We start from the raw sequence: 27,681 nt of genomic DNA, 5'->3' as shown, positions 1-27,681 counted from the left end.
TCCATAGCCGGCATCATCGAAAAAGTCAGTTTCTGACCCAAAAATCCAGATCGACAAAAATTGCTCAAAAGTTTACACGAGGTACCTAGAGGCCAGAATTGAATTCCCTGGAGAGTTCAACTCATTACATTCAGTATCCAGTGAGAAAACAAAACTTTTTTGCATTTTACAAAATGTTCCCAAAACTTCAACGTTTTCCATAGCCGGCATCATCGAAAAAGTCAGTTTTTGACCCAAAAATCCAGATCGAAAAAAATTGCTCAAAAGTTTACACAAGGTGCCTAGAGGCCAGAATTGAATTCCCTGAAGAGTTCAACTCATTACATTCAGTATCCAGTGAGAAAACAAAACTTTTTTGCATTTTACAAAATGTTCCCAAAACTTCATCGTTTTCCATAGCCGGCATCATCGAAAAAGTCAGTTTTTGACCCAAAAATCCAGATCGACGAAAATTGCTCAAAAGTTTACACGAGGTGCCTAGAGGCCAGAATTGAATTCCCTGAAGAGTTCAACTCATTACATTCAGTATCCAGTGAGAAAACAAAACTTTTTTGCATTTTACAAAATCTTCCCAAAACTTCATCGTTTTCCATAGCCGGCATCATCGAAAAAGTCGGTTTTTGACCCAAAAATCCAGATCGACAAAAATTGCTCAAAAGTTTACACGAGGTGCCTAGAGGCCAGAATTGAATTCCCTGAAGAGTTCAACTCATTACATTCAGTATCCAGTGAGAAAACAAATCTTTTTTGCATTTTACAAAATGTTCCCAAAACTTCAACGTTTTCCATAGCCGGCATCATCGAAAAAGTCAGTTTTTGACCCAAAAATCCAGATCGACGAAAATTGCTCAAAAGTTTACACGAGGTGCCTAGAGGCCAGAATTGAATTCCCTGAAGAGTTCAACTCATTACATTCAGTATCAAGTGAGAAAACAACACTTTTTTGCATTTTACAAAATGTTTCCAAAACTTCAACGTTTTCCATAGCCGGCATCATCGAAAAAGTCAGTTTCTGACCCAAAAATCCAGATCGACAAAAATTGCTCAAAAGTTTACACGAGGTACCTAGAGGCCAGAATTGAATTCCCTGGAGAGTTCAACTGATTACATTCAGTATCCAGTGAGAAAACAAAACTTTTTTGCATTTTACAAAATGTTCCCAAAACTTCAACGTTTTCCATAGCCGGCATCATCGAAAAAGTCAGTTTTTGACCCAAAAATCCAGATCGACGAAAATTGCTCAAAAGTTTACACGAGGTGCCTAGAGGCCAGAATTGAATTCCCTGAAGAGTTCAACTCATTACATTCAGTATCAAGTGAGAAAACAACACTTTTTTGCATTTTACAAAATGTTTCCAAAACTTCAACGTTTTCCATAGCCGGCATCATCGAAAAAGTCAGTTTCTGACCCAAAAATCCAGATCGACAAAAATTGCTCAAAAGTTTACACGAGGTACCTAGAGGCCAGAATTGAATTCCCTGGAGAGTTCAACTGATTACATTCAGTATCCAGTGAGAAAACAAAACTTTTTTGCATTTTACAAAATGTTCCCAAAACTTCAACGTTTTCCATAGCCGGCATCATCGAAAAAGTCAGTTTTTGACCCAAAAATCCAGATCGACGAAAATTGCTCAAAAGTTTACACGAGGTGCCTAGAGGCCAGAATTGAATTCCCTGAAGAGTTCAACTCATTACATTCAGTATCCAGTGAGAAAACAAAACTTTTTTGCATTTTACAAAATGTTCCCAAAACTTCAACGTTTTCCATAGCCGGCATCATCGAAAAAGGCAGTTTTTGACCCAAAAATCCAGATCGACGAAAATTGGTCAAAAGTTTACACGAGGTGCCTAGAGGCCAGAATTGAATTCCCTGAAGAGTTCAACTCATTACATTCAGTATCAAGTGAGAAAACAAAACTTTTTTGCATTTTACAAAATGTTCCCAAAACTTCAACGTTTTCCATAGCCGGCATCATCGAAAAAGTCAGTTTTTGACCCAAAAATCCAGATCGACAAAAATTGCTCAAAAGTTTACACGAGGTACCTAGAGGCCAGAATTGAATTCCCTGGAGAGTTCAACTCATTACATTCAGTATCCAGTGAGAAAACAAAACTTTTTTGCATTTTACAAAATGTTCCCAAAACTTCAACGTTTTCCATAGCCGGCATCATCGAAAAAGTCAGTTTTTGACCCAAAAATCCAGATCGAAAAAAATTGCTCAAAAGTTTACACAAGGTGCCTAGAGGCCAGAATTGAATTCCCTGAAGAGTTCAACTCATTACATTCAGTATCCAGTGAGAAAACAAAACTTTTTTGCATTTTACAAAATGTTCCCAAAACTTCATCGTTTTCCATAGCCGGCATCATCGAAAAAGTCGGTTTTTGACCCAAAAATCCAGATCGACAAAAATTGCTCAAAAGTTTACACAAGGTGCCTAGAGGCCAGAATTGAATTCCCTGAAGAGTTCAACTCATTACATTCAGTATCCAGTGAGAAACAAAACTTTTTGACTTTTTACAAAATGTTTCCAAAACTTCAACGTTTTCCATAGCCGGCATCATCGAAAAAGTCAGTTTCTGACCCAAAAATCCAGATCGACAAAAATTGCTCAAAAGTTTACACGAGGTACCTAGAGGCCAGAATTGAATTCCCTGGAGAGTTCAACTCATTACATTCAGTATCCAGTGAGAAAACAAAACTTTTTTGCATTTTACAAAATGTTCCCAAAACTTCAACGTTTTCCATAGCCGGCATCATCGAAAAAGTCAGTTTTTGACCCAAAAATCCAGATCGAAAAAAATTGCTCAAAAGTTTACACAAGGTGCCTAGAGGCCAGAATTGAATTCCCTGAAGAGTTCAACTCATTACATTCAGTATCCAGTGAGAAAACAAAACTTTTTTGCATTTTACAAAATGTTCCCAAAACTTCATCGTTTTCCATAGCCGGCATCATCGAAAAAGTCAGTTTTTGACCCAAAAATCCAGATCGACGAAAATTGCTCAAAAGTTTACACGAGGTGCCTAGAGGCCAGAATTGAATTCCCTGAAGAGTTCAACTCATTACATTCAGTATCCAGTGAGAAAACAAAACTTTTTTGCATTTTACAAAATCTTCCCAAAACTTCATCGTTTTCCATAGCCGGCATCATCGAAAAAGTCGGTTTTTGACCCAAAAATCCAGATCGACAAAAATTGCTCAAAAGTTTACACGAGGTGCCTAGAGGCCAGAATTGAATTCCCTGAAGAGTTCAACTCATTACATTCAGTATCCAGTGAGAAAACAAATCTTTTTTGCATTTTACAAAATGTTCCCAAAACTTCAAGGTTTTCCATAGCCGGCATCATCGAAAAAGTCAGTTTTTGACCCAAAAATCCAGATCGACGAAAATTGCTCAAAAGTTTACACGAGGTGCCTAGAGGCCAGAATTGAATTCCCTGAAGAGTTCAACTCATTACATTCAGTATCAAGTGAGAAAACAACACTTTTTTGCATTTTACAAAATGTTTCCAAAACTTCAACGTTTTCCATAGCCGGCATCATCGAAAAAGTCAGTTTCTGACCCAAAAATCCAGATCGACAAAAATTGCTCAAAAGTTTACACGAGGTACCTAGAGGCCAGAATTGAATTCCCTGGAGAGTTCAACTGATTACATTCAGTATCCAGTGAGAAAACAAAACTTTTTTGCATTTTACAAAATGTTCCCAAAACTTCAACGTTTTCCATAGCCGGCATCATCGAAAAAGTCAGTTTTTGACCCAAAAATCCAGATCGACGAAAATTGCTCAAAAGTTTACACGAGGTGCCTAGAGGCCAGAATTGAATTCCCTGAAGAGTTCAACTCATTACATTCAGTATCCAGTGAGAAAACAAAACTTTTTTGCATTTTACAAAATGTTCCCAAAACTTCAACGTTTTCCATAGCCGGCATCATCGAAAAAGTCAGTTTTTGACCCAAAAATCCAGATCGACAAAAATTGGTCAAAAGTTTACACGAGGTGCCTAGAGGCCAGAATTGAATTCCCTGAAGAGTTCAACTCATTACATTCAGTATCAAGTGAGAAAACAAAACTTTTTTGCATTTTACAAAATGTTCCCAAAACTTCAACGTTTTCCATAGCCGGCATCATCGAAAAAGTCAGTTTTTGACCCCAAAATCCAACTGGACAAAAATTGCTCAAAAGTTTACAGGAGGTGCCTAGAGGCCAGAATTGAATACCCTGAAGAGTTCAACTCATTACATTCAGTATCCAGTGAGAAACCAAACTTTTTGGCTTTTTACAAAATGCCCCCAAAACTTCAACTTTTTCCATAGCCAGCATCATCGAAAAAGTCAGTTTTTGACCCAAAAATCCAGATGGACAAAAATTGCTCAAAAGTTTACACGAGGTGCCTAGAGGCCAGAATTGAATACCCTGAAGAGTTCAACTCATTACATTCAGTATCCAGTGAGAAACCAAACTTTTTGACTTTTTACAAAATGCCCCCAAAACTTCAACTTTTTCCATAGCAGGCATCATCGAAAAAGTCAGTTTTTGACCCAAAAATCCAGATGGACAAAAATTGCTCAAAAGTTTACACGAGGTGCCTAGAGGCCCGAATTGAATACCCTGAAGAGTTCAACTCATTACATTCAGTATCCAGTGAGAAAACAAACTTTTTGGCTTTTTACAAAATGCCCCCAAAACTTCAACGTTTTCCATAGCCGGCATCATCGAAAAAGTCAGTTTTTGACCCAAAAATCCAGATCGACAAAAATTGCTCAAAATTTTCCCCAGGTGCCTAGAGGCCAGAATTGAATTCCCTGAAGAGTTCCACTTATTACATTCAGTATCCAGTGAGAAACAAAACTTTTTGGCTTTTTAAAAAATGCCCCAAAAAATTCAACTTTTTCCATAGCAGGCATCATCGAAAAAGTCAGTTTTTGACCCAAAAATCCAACTGGACAAAAATTGCTCAAAAGTTTACACGAGGTGCTTAAAGGCCAGAATTGAATACCCTGAAGAGTTCAACTCATTACATTCAGTATCCAGTGAGAAACCAAACTTTTTGACTTTTTACAAAATGCCCCCAAAACTTCAACTTTTTCCATAGCCAGCATCATCGAAAAAGTCAGTTTTTGACCCAAAAATCCAGATGGACAAAAATTGCTCAAAAGTTTACACGAGGTGCCTAGAGGCCAGAATTGAATACCCTGAAGAGTTCAACTCATTACATTCAGTATCCAGTGAGAAACCAAACTTTTTGGCTTTTTACAAAATGCCCCCAAAACTTCAACGTTTTCCATAGCCGGCATCATCGAAAAAGTCAGTTTTTGACCCAAAAATCCAGATCGACAAAAATTGCTCAAAAGTTTACACGAGGTGCCTAGAGGCCAGAATTGACTACCCTGAAGAGTTCAACTCATTACATTCAGTATCCAGTGAGAAACAAAACTTTTTGACTTTTTACAAAATTTTCCCAAAACTTCAACGTTTTCCATAGCCGGCATCATCGAAAAAGTCAGTTTTTGACCCAAAAATCCAGATCGACGAAAATTGCTCAAAATTTTCCCCAGGTGCCTAGAGGCCAGAATTGAATTCCCTGAAGAGTTCCACTTATTACATTCAGTATCCAGTGAGAAACAAAACTTTTTGGCTATTTAAAAAATGCCCCCAAAAATTCAACTTTTTCCATAGCAGGCATCATCGAAAAAGTCAGTTTTTGACCCAAAAATCCAACTGGACAAAAATTGCTCAAAAGTTTACACGAGGTGCTTAAAGGCCAGAATTGACTATCCTGAAGAGTTCAACTCATTACATTCAGTTTCCAGTGAGAAAAGAAAATTGTAGATTTTTTACAAAATGCCCCGAAAACTTCAACGTTTTCCAAAGCCAGCATCATCAAAAAAGTCAGTTTTTGACCTGAAAATACAACTTCACCAAATTTCCTCCAAAGTTCACATGAGGTCCCTTGAGGCCAGACTTGAATTCCCTGAAGCGTTCAACTCATTATATTCAGTATCCAGTGAGAAAAGAAAATGTTTTGGTTTTTTTAAGAGATGCTCCCAAAACTTCAACTTTTTCCATGGCCGGAATCATCCAAAAAATCAGTTTTTGACCCAAGAATCCAACTTCACCAAATTTCCTCAAAAGTTCACAAGAGGTGCCTAGAGGCCAGAATTGAATTCCCTGAAGAGTTTAACTCATAACATTCAGTATCCAGCGAGAAAAGAAAAATTTTAGATTTTTAAAAAAATGCCCCCAAAACTTCATCGTTTTCCATAGCTGGCATCATCAAAAAAGTCTTCTTTTTTTTACCCAATAATAAAAGCTTATCAAATTTGCTCAAAAGTTCACACGAGATGCCTAGAGGCCAGAATTGACTTCCCTGAAGAGTTGAATTTATTACGTTCAGTATCCAGTGAGAAAATAAAAATTTGATATTTTATACACAATGCCACCAAAACTTCAACGTTTTCCATAGCCAGCATCATCGAAAAAGTCAGTTTTTGACCCAAAAATCCAAATTCACCACATTTCTTCAAAAGTTCATACGAGGTGCCTAGAGGCCAAAATTGACTTCCCTGAAGAGTTCAACTCATTACATTCAGTATCCAGTGAGAAAAGAAAATTGTAGATTTTTTACAAAATGCCCCCAAAACTTCAACGTTTTCCAAAGCCGGCATCATAAAAAAAAGTCAGTTTTTGACCCAAAAATCCAACATTAGCAAATTTTCCTCCAAATTTCATATGAGGTGCCTAGAGGCCAGATAGAATTCCCTGAACAGTTCTACTCATCATATTCAGTATCTAGTGAGAAAACAAAACTTTTTGGCTTTTTATAAAATGCCCCCAAAACTTCAACTTTTTCCATAGCCGGAATCATCGAAAAAGTCAGTTTTTGACCCAAAAATCCAACTGCACCAAATTTCCTCAAAAGTTCACATGAGGTGCCTAGAGGCCAGAATTGACTTCCCTGAAGAGTTCAACTTATTACATTCAGTATCATCAAAAAAGTCATGGAGAGTCCATTTTTCAAGTTTTCGACAAAACATGACCCATTTGAATGAGTGTCAGTAGGCAACTTGTTATAGATTGGGGCATAGCGTTCTGCCGCCTTACAAAAAAACACTGCATTGATAAAAAGAAAACAAAAGGGCAAACATATACTCGAATCATACGATTACGAAACTACTGACCAGAAAAAAAAAAACAATTTCAAATGTCCCGCGCTGTGTATTTGTCGACCCTCTCCCTCAATGCACTGGGAAAATGAACTCTCCGTGGCAAACTCTTGGTGGAGCACTGCATTGTGATTCGCCCGAATTGCATGTGATGAACATTTTAAAAACTGAAAAATGTTGTAAACTACAAAAATCTCCATATAAAATTATAATCAAGCAAAAAAAAATAACCAGAAGGTTGTGTACTAGGTTAGATTAACGGCTACTCTGTTACTGTGTTAAAAAATACAGCGTCATTCTTAGAAATTACCCCAACCAGATATCGCTGCTTCAAAGATGTTTCATGTTCTTGTCAGGCCCCAACTAGACCCCTGGGCCCAACTTAAAATGGGACCATCACAACTTACGTGATCCACTTAGAACACTTTAGTTGTGATGGTCCCAAGTTGGGATGGTCCCAAGTTGGGTCATCCAAACTAAAGGTGGGTCGGTAGTTTAGTTGGAGCATGACATCCTCAAGCTTAGAGAAAAAATAAATTAAATATCATTGGAAATGCCAACAAAATCTTGACTTGAAAAATATCAAAATGTACTCTCATTTTATGGGACCTCATTCACCCAAAGCTTTTAAGAGGTTACCGCCAGGTTTTGAGTGATTGTTCAGGCTGTAGGAGGGTACATCCATGTAACTTTATCTTACAGGATTGATGTCCCTTGAAAGTTAAAGAATGAACGATTGCTTTCCTGCACTGAGAAGTTAAGAGGGTTCATTACAGATCCTACAAAAAGTGTTATGATTTAGGTCAGATCTTCAGCAAGTTAGGGAGTTTTACTCAAGGACCACCATGGTTTTAGCATCTGGCGATTGTCTTACCACTCCCCATGCCGTTCATCTTTAGCAAGTTGAAGCAATGTCTGGAGCTCTCCTCCCCGTTGGCCAGACCACTCAGCATGTCGATGTACGATACGTAGAGCGACGGGGGCAGCAGATCACCCGCCATACGGATGAACTTGAACAAGCTGGCCTGGGTACAAAAGCAATAAAATAACATAGGATTTGAAGGTTTGCATGGTGGAAAGATACTAAGACAAGATAAGTTTGCGGTAGCACCATGTGAATAAATCTCTTTTGTGAGTATGTGTGGTTCTGAAAAGAACCAAAGGGACTCAACGTTTCGAACAGTATGCTGTTCCCAGCTTCACCGTTTTTCGAGCTTCACCAGTTTGCATCCTTCTCACGCCTCACCGCACCCATCCTTATAACAACGCATCATCGTTGGAATCCCTCATTCTCCTGACGACAGGCAGAGCATACCGTTCGAAACGTTGAGTCCCTCTGGTTCTTTTCAGAACCACACATACTCACAAAAGAGATTTATTCACATGGTGCTACCGCAAACTTATCTTGTCTTAATAAAAAATTAAAAAATCAAAGTTCAGCCGTTACGGACTCCTCCACACGCAAATATCCTGTCAGTGGTGATAAAGAGGGATGGACGAAGGACTCTTGAGCACAACTGCTGCCGTGCACAATGCAAAGCAGCTGTGCTAGCTATCATGAGGACATACAGTGCTACCTTCAGTACCTGCACCGAGTCCACCAGAATGTGCATCAAGTTCTAACAACCCAATCAGAAATGGACAACATCATTAATATGCCACATGTCAATTCTCCCTACGGAAACCGTGCACAATGACAACAGAAATGAGCCCTAGTGCCAATATTGAAGGAAAACGGTCGCCACCTTGCCTTTTGCATGCAGGTACGCAAAGATTATAATATAAGCTTAGCTGCAACTGATCCTCAAAGTTCGGTTCGGTTCGGTTCAGGTTTGGCTCGGAAGGCCAAGTTCGGCTATTTCTAGTTCGGTTCGGCGGTTCGGCTGCAGCACTATATAAGCTCACAGCATGAAGTGTCCTACCTATCTCTCATCGTTGGGTAAGAAAGCGCCCTTTTTTTAATTCACACACAGTCCTTTACCTGTCTTGGTGACTGGCGCTGGTAGGGGTGTGAGACGTAGGTAGCACTTGCTGAAGGGCTGCTGCTTGGATCTGTTGTACACCAATACTCCAAGGGAAGCTCCAAGCCGAGGGGGTCATTGCCGTAAAAAGCACCAAGCTAATAGAATAACACAAAGGGTATGGAAGTTGAGAAAACCTTGTATAAGAGGCTGTGTCCAAAAAATATACACACGAGTCTATGGGAAGTGGCTGCAGCCGCTACCCAGTGGCTTCCATTGCTGCGTGCCTTATCCTAAGCCGTAGCGTAGCAAAGTGTTAATAGCCATAGTTAGCAGTGGAGTATGAAGTAAGTCACTAACAAACAGACCCTTCTACGAGATGTCAATTGAAAAATAAAATACTTGTGGTTGTATTTCACCTTTTCCTGCTTAATCCTAACTCTCCTGGATACTTCAGAATTTGGTTCGTTAGTGTGACGTCATCTCAATTCAACCATGCGTACTTCACACGGTGTAGAATAGCACGAATGGAACAGGAAGTTAACGCAACTGGAGTGTTTAGCCAATGTACGCTTGTAAGTGGTGCGCCCGCGTGCATGACGTTTTTACTAATGAACCGGATCCACCAGGCGAACCTTGTCCCCATGCCGTTGACCAGGACATCCCCATCAGCTGATTATTTGCATATTCTAAAAATAGTGTACCGGTACATCATGTATGGACTAGTCTGGTGCCTTTCAACGCAGTCCGTAGATCAAACCATCACTGTACACTAAACATTTCTTTTTGTACCTATTTTGCAGTGCATGTAGATGTGCTGTTTTGACACAAGGAGAAAAATTCATTGAAAGCTAAAAAATATGAGTACATTCTACAAAGTTTACACACTCAACTGCTGCAAACATTTGTAACTGCTGTGTTTGTGACCGCATTTCCAAATCTGAACATATCTTCAGCGTCATATTATGCAATTTCTGAGATAACACAAGGACAATTCGCAACAGTGTTTCCTGGAAGTTAGCAATTACCCAAAACTCACTAATTTCATGAAGTCCTGGAAATGCCGCGGCAGGGTGGAAGGTGGCTCCACTCCTTCTCTCTCATGAGCCATGATGATGCGGCCAGCTTCATCGCCACGGTTACGCATCTCCTTCACCTGTGAATAATTTATCACTTAATGTTAAAGTTATATCGTACACAACCTAAACAGGAACATGTACAACTTCAGAGAAATCTCAATTCTAATTTCAATTGTTAACCCTAACTGCCCTGAATCCTTCAAAATCCTCTTTGCCAAAGTGGAGGAATTTGGAGGAGTGAGGTTACATGGCCAACGTGCGTTTACTGATTTCATAGGATGCACTTTGTCAAGGTCTTGGGCCGGACCTTGTGTTGGTTTTGCTCAGCCGTGCATAAATACAGGCCTGGATTATGCTTGAAATCCTCCGTACTGCTCCAGGATGTCACTGGCCAAGCCTCAACATATTGACAGTCATTTCCGCAGGATTTTGCAGGTTTCAGGCAGTGGTCACCCCTCCATGGACCATATTCAAGAATCAATGGAGGAATTTGCAGGATTGAGGCTATATGCTATTTCTCCATGAGGCCAATTGGAGGATTTTGCAGGATTGAGGCTACATCCTAGCAAAAAGGCCTAGGGAGTTAGGGTTAATGAGAATCACATTAACCCTTCATATCCCTTCACCTGAAACTGACCTGCAGGGTTTTACATATTGCTCTGACTATTGACTTCCCACTAGGAGGGTTAAATGAATGCTATATCTTTTTCTAATATCCGAGGCCCCAAAATTATAGTTCTGAGAGCTTTTTTCATGTAGCACTTGATTTTTAGTTAAAGAAGGAATTCAAGAACAAAAGCATGCTTCCGTTAATAAGTGATACAAATTATAACATACAAATCAGACAGGTGAATCAAAAAATGAGTGAAATGCATTTTGATAATTTGAAATCTAAATTGTAAAAGAAAAAAAAGTTTTGAAATACAGTAAACTCCGGCTAAACCGACTAGTCTGACTAAACTCCCGATTGTCCGTAATGCATTTCCATTCAATTTTTTAATTTCTAAGTCGGCTTTTATAAGTCGCCATTTTGCTCAAGTTGTCCTGTTACTCTCGGTCCCCTTTCCATAAAAAGCATTCCAAAATCCTTTGTGTAAGTCGGCATTCAACAACCCACTTTTCACTCGACTTCCTGTACTGGGGTTGCCAAAGTGTCGAGTGAAAAGTGGTTTCGAACGGCCCGTGATCGCTGCATGCATCGGTGTCGAAAAAGGGTGTCCTGCTGCATACATCGCATATGCCTCGTGAGCATATCAATACCAGTACCCCCTCTAGGCTGTACGCATGCGCTCTGTCCATTCTGGGGGTGGTCTTATTGAATGACTACTGCTGCAGTCAATGCGTGTGTGGTATATACCGTACCACGCACACATTTAATTTGTTACTGTGCACGTACATATGTATCGTGGTCTCCACTATCATTACCCCAAACGTGATGATAAAATTTGAGGATTAATTTGCTGGATTCAACTCAAGCATTAGGAGATAATCCAGGGTAAATCGAAGCCAATTAGTGCAATGAATCATGTGTGCAAATGACCATTCATGTAAGTCGGCAAAATGACGACTGACAGCAGATATTGGCATTCGCGGAAGTCGTCACAAATTCTCGGGTCCCGAGAGTGCCGGTTTAGCCGGAGTTTACTGTACATGTAAGAGAATTTCCTCTATCTGAAGTGTGTTCCTACCTTGAGTGGCATCTGAACAATGAAGTCTGTCAAGAGATTATGAAGCCTCCGTGGGCAAAACTCCTGTGTGGGCGAGCAGATTTCATAAGTTGTTAGCTATGATGGAAACGTATAAGGCTTGTTCTATAAAGTTGGGGTACACTTTTTCCTGTCCCTGTTTCACTGGACATCCATAGTTCTGTAATTTTGATGCACTCTTTAATGCAGTTGTACTGCGAGAAAACTTATGATTAGTGAACTAAGGCCAAAAAAAAAGTCTCCGGTTTCTGGTATGCGCGCGTCACCGTAGCCATGCGCGTCAGCAAAATGAAATTTTTTTTTTAATGTAAGATGATGTCTCAAAACCGCCAAACTCACTGGTTTGACAGGAATCCTGCTGCTGCACAATTTTAACGTGTTTTTAGATGGGGTTACAATCAAGTATAAGCTTTATGTGGCCTCTCTGGACTCCCATATATTTTGCACTAAATTTAGTCCGGCACCATTTGCAGTCATCAGCCGACATTTGAAAAAAAATAAAAGTAAAAATAAAAAAAGCCGCGTCGCTGCACCACTTTTGGGGCAAGCTCCATACCAGAAACCGGAGATTTTTTTTTTTGGTCTAACTACCCAACCAATACAAAAATATTTTGAAATTATTCTTAAAAAATGATACTTGAATGGCAAATTACAAGTACCAAGGTAACGGGGACGGGACAAAATGTCACACTTTGGGTATTAAATTTATTGAATGACCCAGACGTGATGACGAAAACGACTGAATTTGAAAATGAATATATTCCAACTTTCTTTCCACAGATGTTACATTTCTGAGATCTCACCGACTGGTGGAAGTTCTTCGAGGTCACCACGGCATCTTTCAGGAATCGGAAGACGTTATCTTTCATGGCATCATCCACTATCATCTCGTCCTCCTCAATATAGTCCTGCATAGCTGCAGGTAGACAATACAAATGAAAATTTAGCAAGATGACAAAGGGAAGGACCATACAACTGTAAAAAAATAAGCCCCATCTAACTTAAACCATTGCTATGATATCACACTATTGTTAAAAGTGTGGATTCGGAACTACGAATCTGTTACGCTGGTTACAAAGTGTGGATTCGGAACGAAGAATCTTAAGTAAAAGGTGGATTCGGAATTACGAATCCACACTTTGAACATGTCGGACAATCGTTCTCCATAATGAGCATTAATAGCACCATATGCGTGGAAATTTCCTTCCGAAATTACCAATGCATCTTCACTTGTCAAATTCTCCGCCATCACTGCAAGACCTACTTTGAGTCAGAAAGAAATCATTGTCTGAACTATCCATATGTCGACGGAAGGAAAAATGTTGCAACCCGACACCACTTTTTTCTTCATATATCATCTCAATGAAGGTCATTCATTGCAAAAATGATAAGACATGAATCTGGGACTGAGAAATATTTCCAATTTTGTTAGGAAATACTCAGAAAATTTTCTTGACTCTCCACAGACTTTGTACACAATTGCGGAAGTGGCGTCAGGTTGCAACATTTTTCCCAAGTCTTTTCATCTCCTCTCACTGTTAATGCCAATACTTCATTTGACGCAATGGTTTAAGTCGAAGAATACACTCGCAAGTGTGGATTCTTAAATTACGAATCCACACTTTCTCGTGTATTCTCCTTGACTTAATTGGCTACGGCTTGCATTTACACACGCGTGTATGGCAGCGGCTGAAGCCACTTCCCATAGTCACGTGTGTTACTGCTAGTCGTAGCCAAGTAATTTAAAATTTCAATTTCAAAGTGTTTCAAATTTAACATTCCAAGTGTTCCAAAAGGAACACTCCATGTGTTCAAAATGGAACACTCCATGTGTTCCAAATGGAACACTATTCCAAATGGAACACTCCGTGTGTTCCAAATGGAACACTCCGTGTGTTCAGTTCCAAATGGAACACTCCGTGTGTTCCAAATGGAATATTCCAAGATTTTGAAGGACAAACCTTCAAGTTCTGGTTGCTGAGCCACGTTGCGCAGCATCAGTGCCCAGGCAAAGCGAAGCACCGCAGCGATCCCTGGGCAGGCCCATGCCGTCTCATCCTTGACGATCAGCTGGTGGAGTTCCGGCAGGAACCGGGCGTCCCTGAGAACTGGAAGTTGCTTGGTCATTTCTGGAGAGGAGAAAAGGGGGAGGTTGATGCAGTAGGAAATACTTTGCAGCATAAATTTTTTTGGCGAGATACCAAAATCTACTGTGGAATTTGTTATGCCTTACACTCTAGGGTAACAAAATCACCATAATACTGGGCCAAGACACACTTACTTGTTGGACATCACCTTAAGTCCCAAGTTTGCACCTAAAGAGCATGTGGTATTGGTTTATTAGAATCAGAGATGTAAAGTTGGCTCAGGCATTTTGGGGGAAACTTGAGGTTTAAAAAAGTGTACGGCACCAAAACATCATCTTCCATGTGAAAAAAAAGCCAGCATATTTTGTAATTGGAACATTAACTCTAAGAACCTTTTTTCCCTTTTTTTTTCAGCAAGTCCAGTCACAAGTAAATCACAAGTCCAGTCACAAGTCCATCACAAGTCCAGTCACAAGTCCAGTCACAAGTACAGTCACAAGTAAATCACAAGTCCAGTCACAAGTCCATCACAAGTCCAGTCACAAGTCCAGTCACAAGTCCAGTCACAAGAAAGAGTGGATGAACAATAACAAAGGAATGCTTTTGTCAACGCTCATTTGAATAGCTTGTGAGTGTAATTGGTACTGGAGGACTTGTGATGGACTTGCAAGTACTTGTGACGGACTCGACTACATCCCTTAATCATACAGGCTCTGGGGCCCTGATGACAGAAAACAATGTGCAGGGGTTAGTGTAACTGTGAGGGTTTGTACCATCTCTATCCTCAGGACAGCTCTCCACGGCCCCACCCACATCCAGACAGTACAGGCAAGTCATGAGCAGAGCCAGGGTGACATTATCCATGGTACCGTCTCCTTCTAAGGAAGCGTGCTGCCTCAGGTGAGTGATGAGAAGGATAGTGTCCTGCCTGCTGGGGGCAGACTGGCAGGCCCAGGCAAAGAGACACTCTGCAAGGGAGGAACGGCTCTCCTTCAGCATCTCCATCACCTGGCAAAGAAAGAAAATAAGTCCAGTTTGCGCAACCCTAACTCCCTTGGCAGTTTGGCTAGGATGCAACCTCAATCCTTGGGAACAGTTTTCGCACCGCTGTGCTGTGCCTGACGATTGGAGTTCGAATATTTAACGATATTGTCACATAGTTGGTAAGTGGATGTAGCTTGCATCCATCAACCAAGTTATAAACCTTCAATATCATGGGAGTCTGGTTGGTGCAGCGTTGGCTTTCCTTGCCTTCAACCTCTGTGATTCGGGTTCACATCCAACCTACGCCGAGCAGTGGATCAGGTTTTCAGCCCCTACCTGATTCCTGGTCTTACTCTGAGGTTTCCCACTCCAACCTCTCAAGCTGAAGTTTTTTTCTTCATATTTTCTCTATTTCTTCAGGATGAAGGTTAAATTTAAGAGATACGAGGACAAATCCAAAGAAGTGCCTTTCAGTATTACAATAAACCACTGATGCTCAGGAATACAAGCATTGTTATTCTCTTCGATGTTAAAATCCAAAAACTTCGACTCAGCAACAAAATATAACCCTTTCATTTTGTTACAAAACTATAGCCACTTGACAGCTCTGAAAGAAAGAGATGACCACGAAAAGAAAAAGGATGATGGAATGTAGTCAGGTTCAAATGGATAACAGCTTGCAATTACCCATGCACTTCTGGAACAGGCATGCAACTGGGAATTTAGAAAAAAACGAGGAAACATCAAACCACACAAGACTTTGTACACTATTTTTTCAATTTGTAATGGCATACACGAGAAGTGGAAAACGGGGAAATCAGCGGATCCGAGGAAACGTTGCGTGCCTGCTGGAACCAGCTGAAGTCACTTGATAAAGTAGCCCAGTAATTCAGGCCAGCCTATTTAAAAAACTCTGGCGCTCCAGATGTGGGCACTGTAAGACTTAGCCATGTCCCAATTAACTGGCTACGGCTAGAAAGTACACACACGCCTATGGAAGCGGCTGCAGCCACTTCACATAGACCCGTGTGTTATTTCCAGCCGTAGCCAAGTACTTCGGACGCAGCCTTACCTCATGTCTGTGCTTGGCGTCCCCTAGCGCCCTTGCCTGGCCAAGTTTGTCCATCTGTTTCTCTACGTCCGTCTCCAGGAGCAGACGGAGGACCTTTCGCATCAGGCCATCCTTGATGAGCTTGTCGGTGAAGCGGGTCGTCAGGTCCGAGACCTCATCCTCCAACTCTAGGGTCCAGGTGCGGCCTGAGACAAAGGACAAGCAGTTTCCTTACTAACAAAATGAGACTGTAACTTGTACCCCTTTGTTTAAAACTGACTGCTTGACAATTACTTTTCGGTTATAAAGGATACAAACTCAAACAACATGGACACCGAAGTAAGATGTCATGAGGACTTCCTAAGTCCCGATAATGTTACAGTTTGACCCTAAGTTTGAAGTCGCCAATTTTTGGCACAAGTCAAACATATCATGTGAATACTGAAAACTCAATTTCCTGAGAAGACACTATGAGAGTTACTTTTTGATGACAAATGACAAACCTTTGCGTGACTGGATAAGAAGCTGTAGTGCATTGACAATACTTCTCCGACCATCATAGTACAATAAGACAGCAACAAGCCCTCGGGTAAGACCTGGAAAATGAGGCTGCTGTTGGTCCCCTGCGAGGTAAACAAACGAATAAATAGACAGGTAAACAAATAAACAATTTGTATACCCCTGGGTGGAGAGAAGCAAGTTGAGGTGAGGTGGCTTGCCCCAGCTCAAACATATGGTCAGCAGCTGGATTTGAACCCCTGACCCTCTGATCATGAGTCACAAACCCTAAACCCAGGCCTCAACCACCTAACAAACAAACTTTCCTATTAATCCTCCAAAATCAACCACTGTGAGGAACGGCTCTCCTTCAGCATCTCCATCACCTGGCAAAGAAAGAAAATAAGTCCAGTTTGCGCAACCCCAACTCCCTTGGCATTTTTGCTAGGATGCAACCTCAATCCTTAGGAACAGTTTTCGAACTGCTGCGCTGAGCCTAACGATTGGAGTTCGGATATTTAACGATATTGACACACAGTTGGTAAGTGGATGTAGCTTGCATCCATCAACCAAGTTATAAACATCTTCAATATCATGGGATTCAGCTTGGTGCAGTGTGGGCTTTCCAGTCACAGACAGTCAAAAAATCAATCCTCTTCCTCCTGCCCATGCCTTTTACACAGGCTAGTCACCCACAATCAGATCAGATTTCAAGCAAGCACAGTGACTAATCTAATTCAGTCAACAGACAAAAGCTGACAAGTAGTAGGCACAGCTGGCTTACCAATCACCTACAGGCAAAGAACATAGCTGTACCAACTTACATAAACAGCCACAGCCAGTCAATCCTGCTTTATGTAGGCTGGGAGCTCTGAACTGTTGAAAACAGTCACTTGATTGATTTTGACTGAAAGGACAAGTTAGCACAGAATGTATGCTTGCATACGAGGGTTAATAGTCAATGGGCATCAAATCCCATGTAGACTATCAGTGGCCAGACTCTTCCCTCCTCAATCCGGCAAGATCTCCCAACTTTTTAAAGGAATTTGAAGGATCTGTTAAGGTCTGGGTTAAGACACCTACCAGATAATAAGAGCTCCACAGCAGCATACTCGTTCAAGTCAAACAGGTCGCTGATGATCAAAGCCTCATCTATGAACTGTTTGGGAAACGTCTTAGTTCCGGGATGACCTTCGATTACCAAGCCTGTCTGGTCGGCCTTCTGAATCTGCAGGCGGTGCTGTGCATTCTTGGCCTGACGATAAAAGACCATTACAAAAGTCCCAAAAATAAAATCAAAAGTATTAACATGTATCTTTCTTATATCATGTTTATTCCTGAATAAAACATTAGTTAACCCTTTCCTTTAACCACAATGCTTAATGACTTGGCTCTCCCCAGAACCAATTGTTTGTTCAATTATGAGGAAAATTACGAGAGTGTGAACAGTGTTGTGCGTAAAAGTTTGTTCCTTGAACTTTACTCTTTCATGTGATGTGAACACCAAGGCCATCCAAGAATGTTATTCCTTTTTTTTTTATCTGTTCCATTTATCAAACAAGCCATTTCACCACATGACCAAATAGCACTCCATACTTCAAATTGTGCATGGATACTTCTGAAGTAGTTTTCTCAAATATCCATGAAGGTAAACCTTATGAGTAAACTACACAATTAAAACGATCCGAAAACACTCTTTCAGCTGGTATATTGTTGGTGTATGGATGGTAAAACATCATAACACTATACCAGCTTGTTGAAAAGCAATGAATGTAACTACAGTATGTTGAGGGTGTTCTGCGTGTGGTTTCCTTGTCGACTAAGGGTTAAGGAAAGGGTTAAGCAGTGGTCTATGCACAGGAATGTAAATTTTCTCACAACTTTCAGCAGGAAATTCGGGTTATACATTGGCAGGCCCAAATGGAATAAACAAGTTATTGCCGATTTTACAGCTTAAAGTAAAGTCCATCATTTGTAATTTGTGCATTTTGTTCGTTTGAAGCAACAAAAGTGCTCAAAGTCTAAAGAAGGGAACTGAACAACTAACTTGATGAAGTTTCAGCTAAGCTTCAGCTTACTAGGATCTCAATTTCAAATCAAAGTTACTGAATCATGTTTTGAATTGTTTTGAATTCCTGCTGTACACGACGTCGTGCACTGATCCGACGAATTATAACAACCGCGCGCGCGTGTGCGTTGTGCCAATGCTTGCGCGCGCTTCGCCGAATAACAAAACGAACTACTAATTTAAATTTTCCTACAGTGCGTCTTAAGACGCACCATTGGAAAGGCCTTCTTTCGTTGATTACTTCAAAATGACAGCTTCCCAGAAAGAATAATTTCACAGGGAGTTTAGTCCCCTTACTATCTTTCAACCAAGTTTGTTTTTCAACAATAATTACGCCAGTTACTTTTCGGATGGCTGCAAATGATGGACTATAGCTTTAAGTTTGCCAGCAAATACACTAAAACCACCATTGGAGACCTCCTTACAGGATTCTGCAGCAGGGAGATGAAGTCTGGCTTGTGTTTCCGGATGGCAGCGTCTAGTTCATAGAAGGCGTCGGGGAGTTTCTGTGAGAGGGCAGCATGCACGGTACGCAGGAGCTCCTTAAATGGACTCCACAGGTTACTCCCTAGATTCAGACATGAAAAACAAGACAAGACACTTCAGTCACGTCAGTTGAATTCAGTCAGTACCACACCATCCATTTACAAGGTAAGATAATGTAGCAAACACATACACCCTTTTAATTCTGTAAGAAAATGTAAAAATATGTAAAAATCCTGCTCTCATTCAGGTGATTGGGTAGTTACACCCTGTTCTTATAGTCTTACTTAAGTTATAAGAGAACAAAAAAAATCAGTCCTTCTGATTTGAAAATAACAGGCGTGTGGAAAAAGGCACACCTAGATTTTTCTAGGCGTGTGATTTATCTAAGCGAGTGATTCTGTGGTCCAAGCTGGGACTGAACAATCTGGTATTTTTTGGGGTACTATTCATCTTTGTTTAAAGCTGTTTTCTCTTCACCGACATACTTTTTTTCCATAAATTATTAAGTATTTATGCCGTAAATGTATGCTGAGGTGTGCGGTACAGAGGGATTCAGGCATGCGATTATTTGCACTTCTCAGGAAGCTTTTAGGCGTGAGCTTGTCTTACATACGCAGTGTGGACTTCCGAACAAAAGACGTCCACATAATGTAGGTAGCAGCGACGAAGTGTGGACTTGCCCACGTCCACACAGTGTTTCCCCATTTCTGGAAAACAGGTTTAGAGGCATTTTTGGGTTAGGTTTATCTGTAGCAGAATGAAGAGAAACACTAAAGGGAATCATTGAAAAAAAATTGGGTTGTAAGAGTTTTCACAGTTTGAGAAAAATGAGTTTTTCCACTGGTGTTCCTTAACTACACGAAAAGAAAGGAAAGTCCACACTAGGTATGTGAAACAAGTCTGGGTGCGATGGCGTGGGTGTGTGATCGCACGCCTCAAATCAGAAGGACTGAAAAATGTTGCAGACGTATACTTTTCGTGTAATTTTTATGTTGGAATTTAGATAGGCCTATGCTAATGTGTGCAACAGAACCTGGAAATTACATAAAATGTAGGCGTCTGAAAAAGGGGGGACTAGGCCTACTGTTCTATCGCTTTAAATTAAAGAGGGTGAATGTGCTTCTAACATGTAAATAAACTACAAACGAAGTCTAAATGTGTAAAACTCCAATAAAAACTTGACGAAGTTCTATATTTTCGGGTACATGTTCCAAGTGTGGCCTATTTACAGAGGTAGTCCAGTAGAGTAAATTGGCCACATATTTATGGGGCTATGATGAGGATGGGATGAAAAGATAATCTCATTAAAAATCGGTAGCCAAATCGCTACATCACTTTTTAGCATTTAGGGGAGCATCGCCTGTCTGGCCGTAGAGCTTGCGATTACAGTACGGCCAGAGGCAGTCAGGCTGTGTGATCTGGGTAGAAATATTATATTTCCAATTTTGTTAGGAAAGCTTCTTGACCAGTCCATGTTGACTCTCCATAGACTTTGTACACAACCGCTGAAGGAAGCGCCGTCTGGATACTATCTTTCCAAATCGCCAAACAAGCTAGTAATTATGTACACATAGATATTTTCAAATAGAAAACACACAAAGCATGTCTGTAGGCCTATAAAACCAACATTATTCCTCACCTAAATTAACCGCTTTGCTGTCCGCCATCTTTCAAAAAGTCTTCTGCATGCCGATATTTTTGAAGAAGCATACCCAACCTCACTTAACGTAAAACGTGCAATTACAATGAATTGGGCTTTGACACCAGTCTGGATAAGTTGCTCGATTAGCGCCCTCTCATGACGTCCAATTGATGAGGGCGCTGCCCTCTCTATCTCGCGCACAGATTCACAAAGGTTCAGTGCTTGGGTGCAATGCAGTCATCTTGCACCTTGTCAGTATATCTGACTCGGGGCTTGTGATTTTCTTTATTTTCTGGACGTGTGATGATAGGCCTGTGATGAAATCACAACGACCACAACACTGCAAAAGTTTTAGACCCCTTTCATACCTTCATGTACCTGTTATAGTTTTGTGTGTTTTCCCATTCCTCCGACTCTAGATCCTAGGCCATCAAGAAGAAAAATAAATTGGAACGCGTCCCCAAGTCTAATTGTTAGTAATGATCCGACAAGTCCAGCCAATTGGAATTCGCACACTGGTTGTCTTTGTCAGGAACATCATACATTCTATGAGTCGGAGGAATGGGAAAACACACAAAACTATAACATGTTCAGAACCACACATATACTCACAAAAGAGATTTATTCACATGGTCACGCTACCGCAAAAGAGATTTATTCACATGGTGCTACCGCAAACTTATCTTGTCTTAGTATCTTTACACCATGCAAACCTTCAAATCTAATGTTCCTTAATGTTTTCGTTTTCCGTGCTGTAGCTACGGGGAAAAAAATAGCCGAGCCATTTTTTTTTCTACGAGAGAAATTGTAAAATATCATCGAAGTTATATTGATATGACTTGGTCGAAGCTGAATTTTTCCAAGCAAGTAATATACGTGGCAGTATCCGCATTTAGGCATCTCTAAGAGCTCCTGATAATAAAGTCATGATCTTCACGAAAGCATAAAAGTCACAAAATGTTTGGCTTTGATATTCTGTTTATGGGTATGGGTAAAGAAAACATCTGCAAATATATCTTCAAAGAAAACATGTTAAACGAATTTGGAGCAGGAAAAAAGGTAGGTTTTTACCTGAAACAATTGACCAAACGTTTTGTATGCCCCCCTATGAGACCCATAGAACCCTCCCCTCTCCCTGCTATTGAGACCCCAGTTACGCTACTGTTGACTGTTGAGATGGCGATTAGAAGGGTTCCAATTTACCAGCATGATTGCATGGTCGTTAAATCACATTTCTACAATCTGAAAAACAGTCATGAAACTGCCGTCGTGTGACCGGTAGGCGTACAATACAAAGCATTGACCTCTGACTCGGGTTTTTCCCGAGGAAATATGCAAATCCAATAATTCCATATGTCCATACATACGTGCCATATCCAAATTTCGTATTTTGGCCAATCCCAGCCAACCTCAGACATTCCTGTTGACTTTCGACCAATCTGAACCGTTCTTACACTTTTTCAGCAAACATCGAGACTAGTGCGTGTTAGTCCGCGGATGAAGAAAAATAGGACCCCATTTTCTGATTAAAAATGGTTTATGAATTATGATGGTTTCCTTTTCAGCAGCGTGCATGAAGCACTATATCGTTGTTATAAAAAAAACAAGTCATGACGTTACACAGAAAAAACATAACAAGACAAATTGGTGATTGTGTGATGTGCGGAGACAAAAAAGTGATAGGGTTTTTGAACCGCATTACGCCTTGAACCTGTCGTCTGACTTTCGCCCGCTCTGCTTGCATTTCAAGATGGATGCCGTACATTTACAACTTGTGAGTATTTTTGTTTTAAAATTTTCTTTCTTTTTCTGCGATGAAATTATATTTTAATTAACAATTGATGCCTTGAGAACAGTGAAGATGTTAAATAACTCTAGGTAACACAGAAGCAGTGCTTATGAAGCTGTCGCCGCGTTCGTTTTGCTCCGTAATTCACGGCGAAATTCGACGTGAAAAAAAATGAAGCGTGTTGTTGACGACCCTAACGTGGCGCGGCCCCCAACGTGGCGCACTTTGATTTTTCGCATGTAGCGCCTACCTAGAGCAAAACTTTTAACTGAAATTTCACAGAAAGAGAAATTTCATCAAGTTCTAAACACTCCTGTTCATAAATCGCGAGTTTATTCACCCGTAACAAAGTAAGAAGAAAAAATTATTTTGACGTGATTTTCCGATTTTATTTTCAAGTGCAAAGTGAACCCTTTGAAAATGCCCCGGAAAATAAGAAATTAATTTTCTGATAAACATATGGCTGGGTATGTAAGTAGAGATAATAGTTATTTATCAGAATTTATCAAGTTTACAGAAATTCGTAAATGTTAATTTGGAATTTTCCGAGATTTATTCAAGTGCGCCACGTTGTGGTCCAATGGTTACGGTGTTCGACTCGTGTGCCGTGGTGCATGGGTTCGAATCCTGATCGTGGGAACATGGTGCTTGTGCTCTTGAGCAAGGCACTTTACCATTATTGCTTCGTCCTTCGGATGGGACGTGAAGCCGTAGGTCCCGTGTGTTGTGTAATGCACGTTAAAGAACCCAGTAACACTTATCGCTAAGAGAAGGGGTTTGCCCCGGTGTTTCTGGCAGTGGCTGCAATGTGCGCCGCAGCACCTTGTAAACCATTATAAGGTGCTACATAATGGGTCTCATATTTCTCATAAACTTTATTGACCTTTCTTTAATAATTGACAAAATTTCCAGCGCCTTGAGTACCTAATTGTTGGTAGATACGTGCGCTATATAAGACTATATTATTATTATTAAAGGGGGATAACAAGTCAAAGATTAAAGGTATATTCCAAAGACACAGAAATCTGGGAATATGTATTGCTCATTTTATTTCATCCGTAATTTCCTCAGTGTTGAAACTGCACTCATCCATGTCGATGGGCATTCCTTACTGAAAATGCATCAGATAATACTATCTTTGATATAATTAACAAAATTACAAATAAATAATGTTTGATTTTGGAAAAAGGCCGACAGGATTCCCAAAATTACATATGATTGTCTGAATCGTTTTTGTATAATTGATCACTGATACAGAGAAAAAAACTGAACGAATTCATTATTTCATTTGATGAAAACTGTATGCACATAGTTGGCAAAAACATACAATACACACCCCATAAAAGTCAACACGCTTTTGATATTGTATATAAAAAATACGCACTTGGTTTATGTGCACATATTAACACATCAAGCGTGTAACAGTCTAGAAGAAACACACTTTGAACACACTTTAAAAACCAACTACACGCACCACTTTGGGTAAATGGGTAACAACACGGCATAGTAGAGAAGTATACTACTGGATAACAATCAATGAATAACAATCTTTTTTTTTCAAACCAAACAATCTTTACAATTAACACACTTTTTTGGCGGTTAAGATTAAGTTAAAAACTAGAACAACAGACTCAAATGCTACACAGAAAAATGGTATTGAATTCGCACTTTTTTAGACTAGTGAGGAAAACATCAGGCAAAAAGTCGCATAGTACCAAGAGCGACAATCCACTGGCTGTACCTGAAGTACTGGCTGAAATCGCTGGCAAAATAATTCTACTGATTGTCAAGTGCTTTCACAAATGAATGTTGGTTTTAATATAATTCATTAGTAAATAAGTTGGCAATGGTCGACGAAAGCTTGTAAAAGGGAAATGTAGAACAACACAGATTCTAATTGGCGGAAGTCCCTTCAACATGCGGACACCATTTTTTTTTTAAAGGATGGTCGGGGGAGGGACAGCAAAAGGTACAGTTTAGGTTCATCTGTGAAATGTTCACAACTGAATATGACAAATATTACCCAATGGGCACCAGAAACGTCCTTAAATTTTGCCTTTTTGATACATGGTACACCCTCAAAACGTTGAAATATAACTCTAAACCCAACAATCTAAGTTTAAGATATGTCGGGTTTAAGGCAAATAACTGGCACTGAAGTTAAGTCTAAGTACAAATTGTTTAAGTACAAAACAGCCCAAAAGTCTATTTCTACTGAATACAAACACGTGGGAAAACCGGGAAACCTTTGAGAATGCATACTTCAAGTATCACTGAGTAGGCTCAAGTTTACAAGGAAACACTAAAATAATTACCACTTCAAACAATGCATTTATTAACTAGTAACAGTTAATTATACATACAAACACAGAATCCAGAGCATTATAACAATCGTCAAGACAAAACTCAGTTTAAGCATTTTAGATACAGAAACGACACAAAATGCTGTCAATGTATAACTTTATAATTTCTGTAGGCCAAGCGGGGACCAACATCATCTTGCACAGCAAGAGTCTATGCAAGCAGTTTCGGCGATTAATTATGCAAAACAAGACGGCGTCTTTACCTCAAGACTCTGACCACTCAGTGGCAGCCAAATTGACCAATCAACAGCTTAGTCCACATTTCTGATGGAACTGATGTCACAATTTCTAAAGCTGATCCCAAATGGCTGGTGCGCGGGGCTGCATACAAATTGTATTGCTCACATAATTATATCAAACGTTGGTTACGGAGAGGGCTCCGTATTGTTTTAATAGAGGTAAATACGGACATAATGCTGGGCAGATTTCCATGTTTCTGCATAACTCTTGTTTATAAACTGATAAAGGCAAACTATCGAGATCATAGCAAAAAGCTCATATCCCGATATTGAGCCATGAATGAAATTTGTCCGTTGACGGTGTTTTTCACAAGTTCACAAACTGTGACTATTTCCAATGTTCACATAATTTCCTGAGTAACTTGATAAATAAAAAAAATGCAGTCAGAAATCGGTATGCATTTTATAAATTGATACAAGTACTTGCAAAAGTGGTGGATTGTCGGACTTTTTTCTTCACTCTTCTGGAATGCCAAGCATCTATTTACACAACCATATCCTACTTTCTCATCAATAAATTAACTTTCCATATAAAGGAAAGGAAAAACACCCGCAAAATATAGTTATTTTTTTCCCAAACAGTCAAGAATCGGACAAATAAAAGCTGTATAGGTGTTGATGCACTTTAACACGGTATACGTACATGTTAAACAATACTGTACACATATTTTTGTTTATACAACTTTTTTGAAAAAGACAGAATACACATATTTATAACACGCACGTTGCACTGCTTTCTTAACTCGACAGACACAATCCAGCTACAATACAAACCGTCATTTTTGTAAAATGAATTCTTAACAATTTCCTCGCAAGAATGAGACCAAGGAAAGTCTGGGTCAAATACTGTATCAACTGCTACATTTGTTTAACTTGTTAGATAATGGAATTGCAAAATATTTTGGTTATCAAATACATTTCATTTTCCATTGCAATAACATCATTGCAATTGCCAATTTTCCGGTTCCTAGTTTACAAAGGCCTTAATACCTGGGTCTGGTACCCTGAAACACGGAAATGCTATATCCCATAATAACCCCCCACCCACCCCGACTTAAGACTGTCGGACTCCAGTACTGTAGGGCTATGGCTATAACAATAATTGGGCATTAACTAGGTATTAACACTTGCAATATTTTCAATAGGAAAATAAACGGTCTCTCTCCTCTGATAAATGTATATATCTTTAAAATGTTTGATTGTCCATCTCCTATTGCACTGTATATTCCCTGCATAATGGCTATATACACGACCCTGTTTCTCAAGATTTTACTCAACACGCATCTGAGATGTAGTGGAGTCCATCTCAAGTCCCTGCTAGTCCATCACAAGTCCTCCAGTCCCAATTCAAATCACAAACTATTTAAATGATATTTGGCAAAGGCATTACTTTGTTAATGTTATTGTTCATGCACTGTTTCTTGTGACTGGACTCGTCATGGACTCGACTACTTCCCGACGCGTGTAAACCTTGCATTAAAAACTGAACTGAAACGCTGGGCACAATTTTCGGCACAGGTGAGAACATATCATGGGAGGGGACGTGTGTTAGGGGGAGGGGGTATGTGTGTTAGCACGTCTTTCAAGTAGGTGAACATTTCATAATTAGTGAATAGAAGGGATGGGGATGGGCCGAGGGTAAGGTGGGGGTGGGGAGGGGAGAAAGGGCCAATAAAATAACTTCAAGTATGTCAATAATTTACGTTCGACTTTCAAAACAGTTAATCTTCCATATGGCAAGATGGGATTAAATTTCATTTTCTTAAGAAAAAACAAAAAAATGGTAAAAAGTAGCAGAAACAGAGTGGGTGCAGGGGCCCCAAGAACGGACAACTCAGTTGAGAAGCATATCTCATTGCATTATGTCCCTAAACCGTTGTTTCCTTATCACACACAGAAAAAACTCCAGGAATTCGACTCTGTGGACACTTGATATGCATCTTGACGTATCCCCGTATTGTAGCGCATTGCGTCTCCTTGCCCACCATTCTCATCACTGCAGCTGCATTGTGTTGTCATGACTAAAACAATGAACACCATTGTTGCATAGTAGAAATCTGAATAGGGTTAAACAAAAGGAGATGTGGCAGAGATGTTAATTAAATGAAGTTGTTTGTAACTTGCAGATGTGAGGTGAAAACTGTGCAGTGAAAATTTACAGTCTGTTTTTAAAAAATGAACACAACAAAAAGCAACATAACTACATGTATAATTATGAACACAACTACATGAACACATCTACATGTGAAGAACAATGGGCAGAATAGACAAGTGAATACATATATCCACAAAACGTTGTTTTAACTGAGTGAAACTGAAAACTGAACCGAATATTCACATTCTTTGTGGGAAGTTTGTGTCCAATCATTGCAGCTCTTAGATACTCAAGTTATGATAAAAGTTTTATCTTAAATGTGCTCATTGGTTAACTCATATGCCAGAATTTATTTCACATAAAATATTGTTGGGGCTTGTGCCAATAACAGAAAAACAGAAAAACATGAGAAAACTAGACAGGACTTACCTAGGAACATATCTCAACACAATATCTGTCTCAAACA

The 27,681-nt window shown here is 39.9% G+C and overlaps 2 protein-coding genes across 2 annotated transcripts in view; both read right to left on the bottom strand.

The window, feature by feature from the left end:
* Window positions 1–8,003: 8,003 nt before the first annotated feature.
* On the bottom strand, window positions 8,004–20,844 carry LOC119735158 (nuclear pore complex protein Nup205-like). The gene is made up of 12 exons (XM_038208862.1): window positions 20,727–20,844; window positions 19,027–19,169; window positions 17,617–17,788; window positions 16,539–16,658; window positions 16,057–16,241; window positions 14,774–15,008; window positions 13,875–14,042; window positions 12,717–12,829; window positions 11,896–11,958; window positions 10,168–10,284; window positions 9,149–9,286; window positions 8,004–8,192 (listed from the first exon to the last, which is right to left on the bottom strand). Exons 1-12 carry the CDS (start codon window positions 20,752–20,754, stop codon window positions 8,019–8,021), a joined length of 1,656 nt encoding a protein of 551 aa, XP_038064790.1. The 5' UTR covers window positions 20,755–20,844; the 3' UTR covers window positions 8,004–8,018.
* A 2,698-nt stretch (window positions 20,845–23,542) lies between these two features.
* The window catches only part of LOC119735706 (CUGBP Elav-like family member 2), a 108,700-nt gene continuing 104,561 nt past the window's right edge, over window positions 23,543–27,681 (bottom strand). Inside the window, exon 22 of the mRNA XM_038209565.1 lies at window positions 23,543–27,177. The gene's annotated coding sequence lies outside the window, so the exon portion shown is untranslated. The remainder of the gene's footprint in view (window positions 27,178–27,681) is intronic.

Source organism: Patiria miniata, unplaced genomic scaffold (assembly GCF_015706575.1).
Source record: "Patiria miniata isolate m_02_andy unplaced genomic scaffold, ASM1570657v1 HiC_scaffold_29, whole genome shotgun sequence".
NCBI classification, from domain to species: Eukaryota; Metazoa; Echinodermata; class Asteroidea; order Valvatida; family Asterinidae; genus Patiria; species Patiria miniata.
Note: the sequence above shows the minus strand (reverse complement) of the source record. Positions and strands in the feature narration are given on the sequence as shown.

Excerpts from the sequence above, each read along its gene's own strand:
- LOC119735158 (XM_038208862.1), bottom strand. The coding sequence starts at position 20,754 with ATGGCGGACAGCAAAGCGGTTAATTTAG. Across the intron at positions 15,009-16,056 it reads ACGCCAAGCACAGACATGAG|GTGATGGAGATGCTGAAGGA; the intron begins GTAAGGCTGCGT and ends TTTCTTTGCCAG. Across the intron at positions 14,043-14,773 it reads CTGTCCTGAGGATAGAGATG|AAATGACCAAGCAACTTCCA; the intron begins GTACAAACCCTC and ends TCTCCTCTCCAG.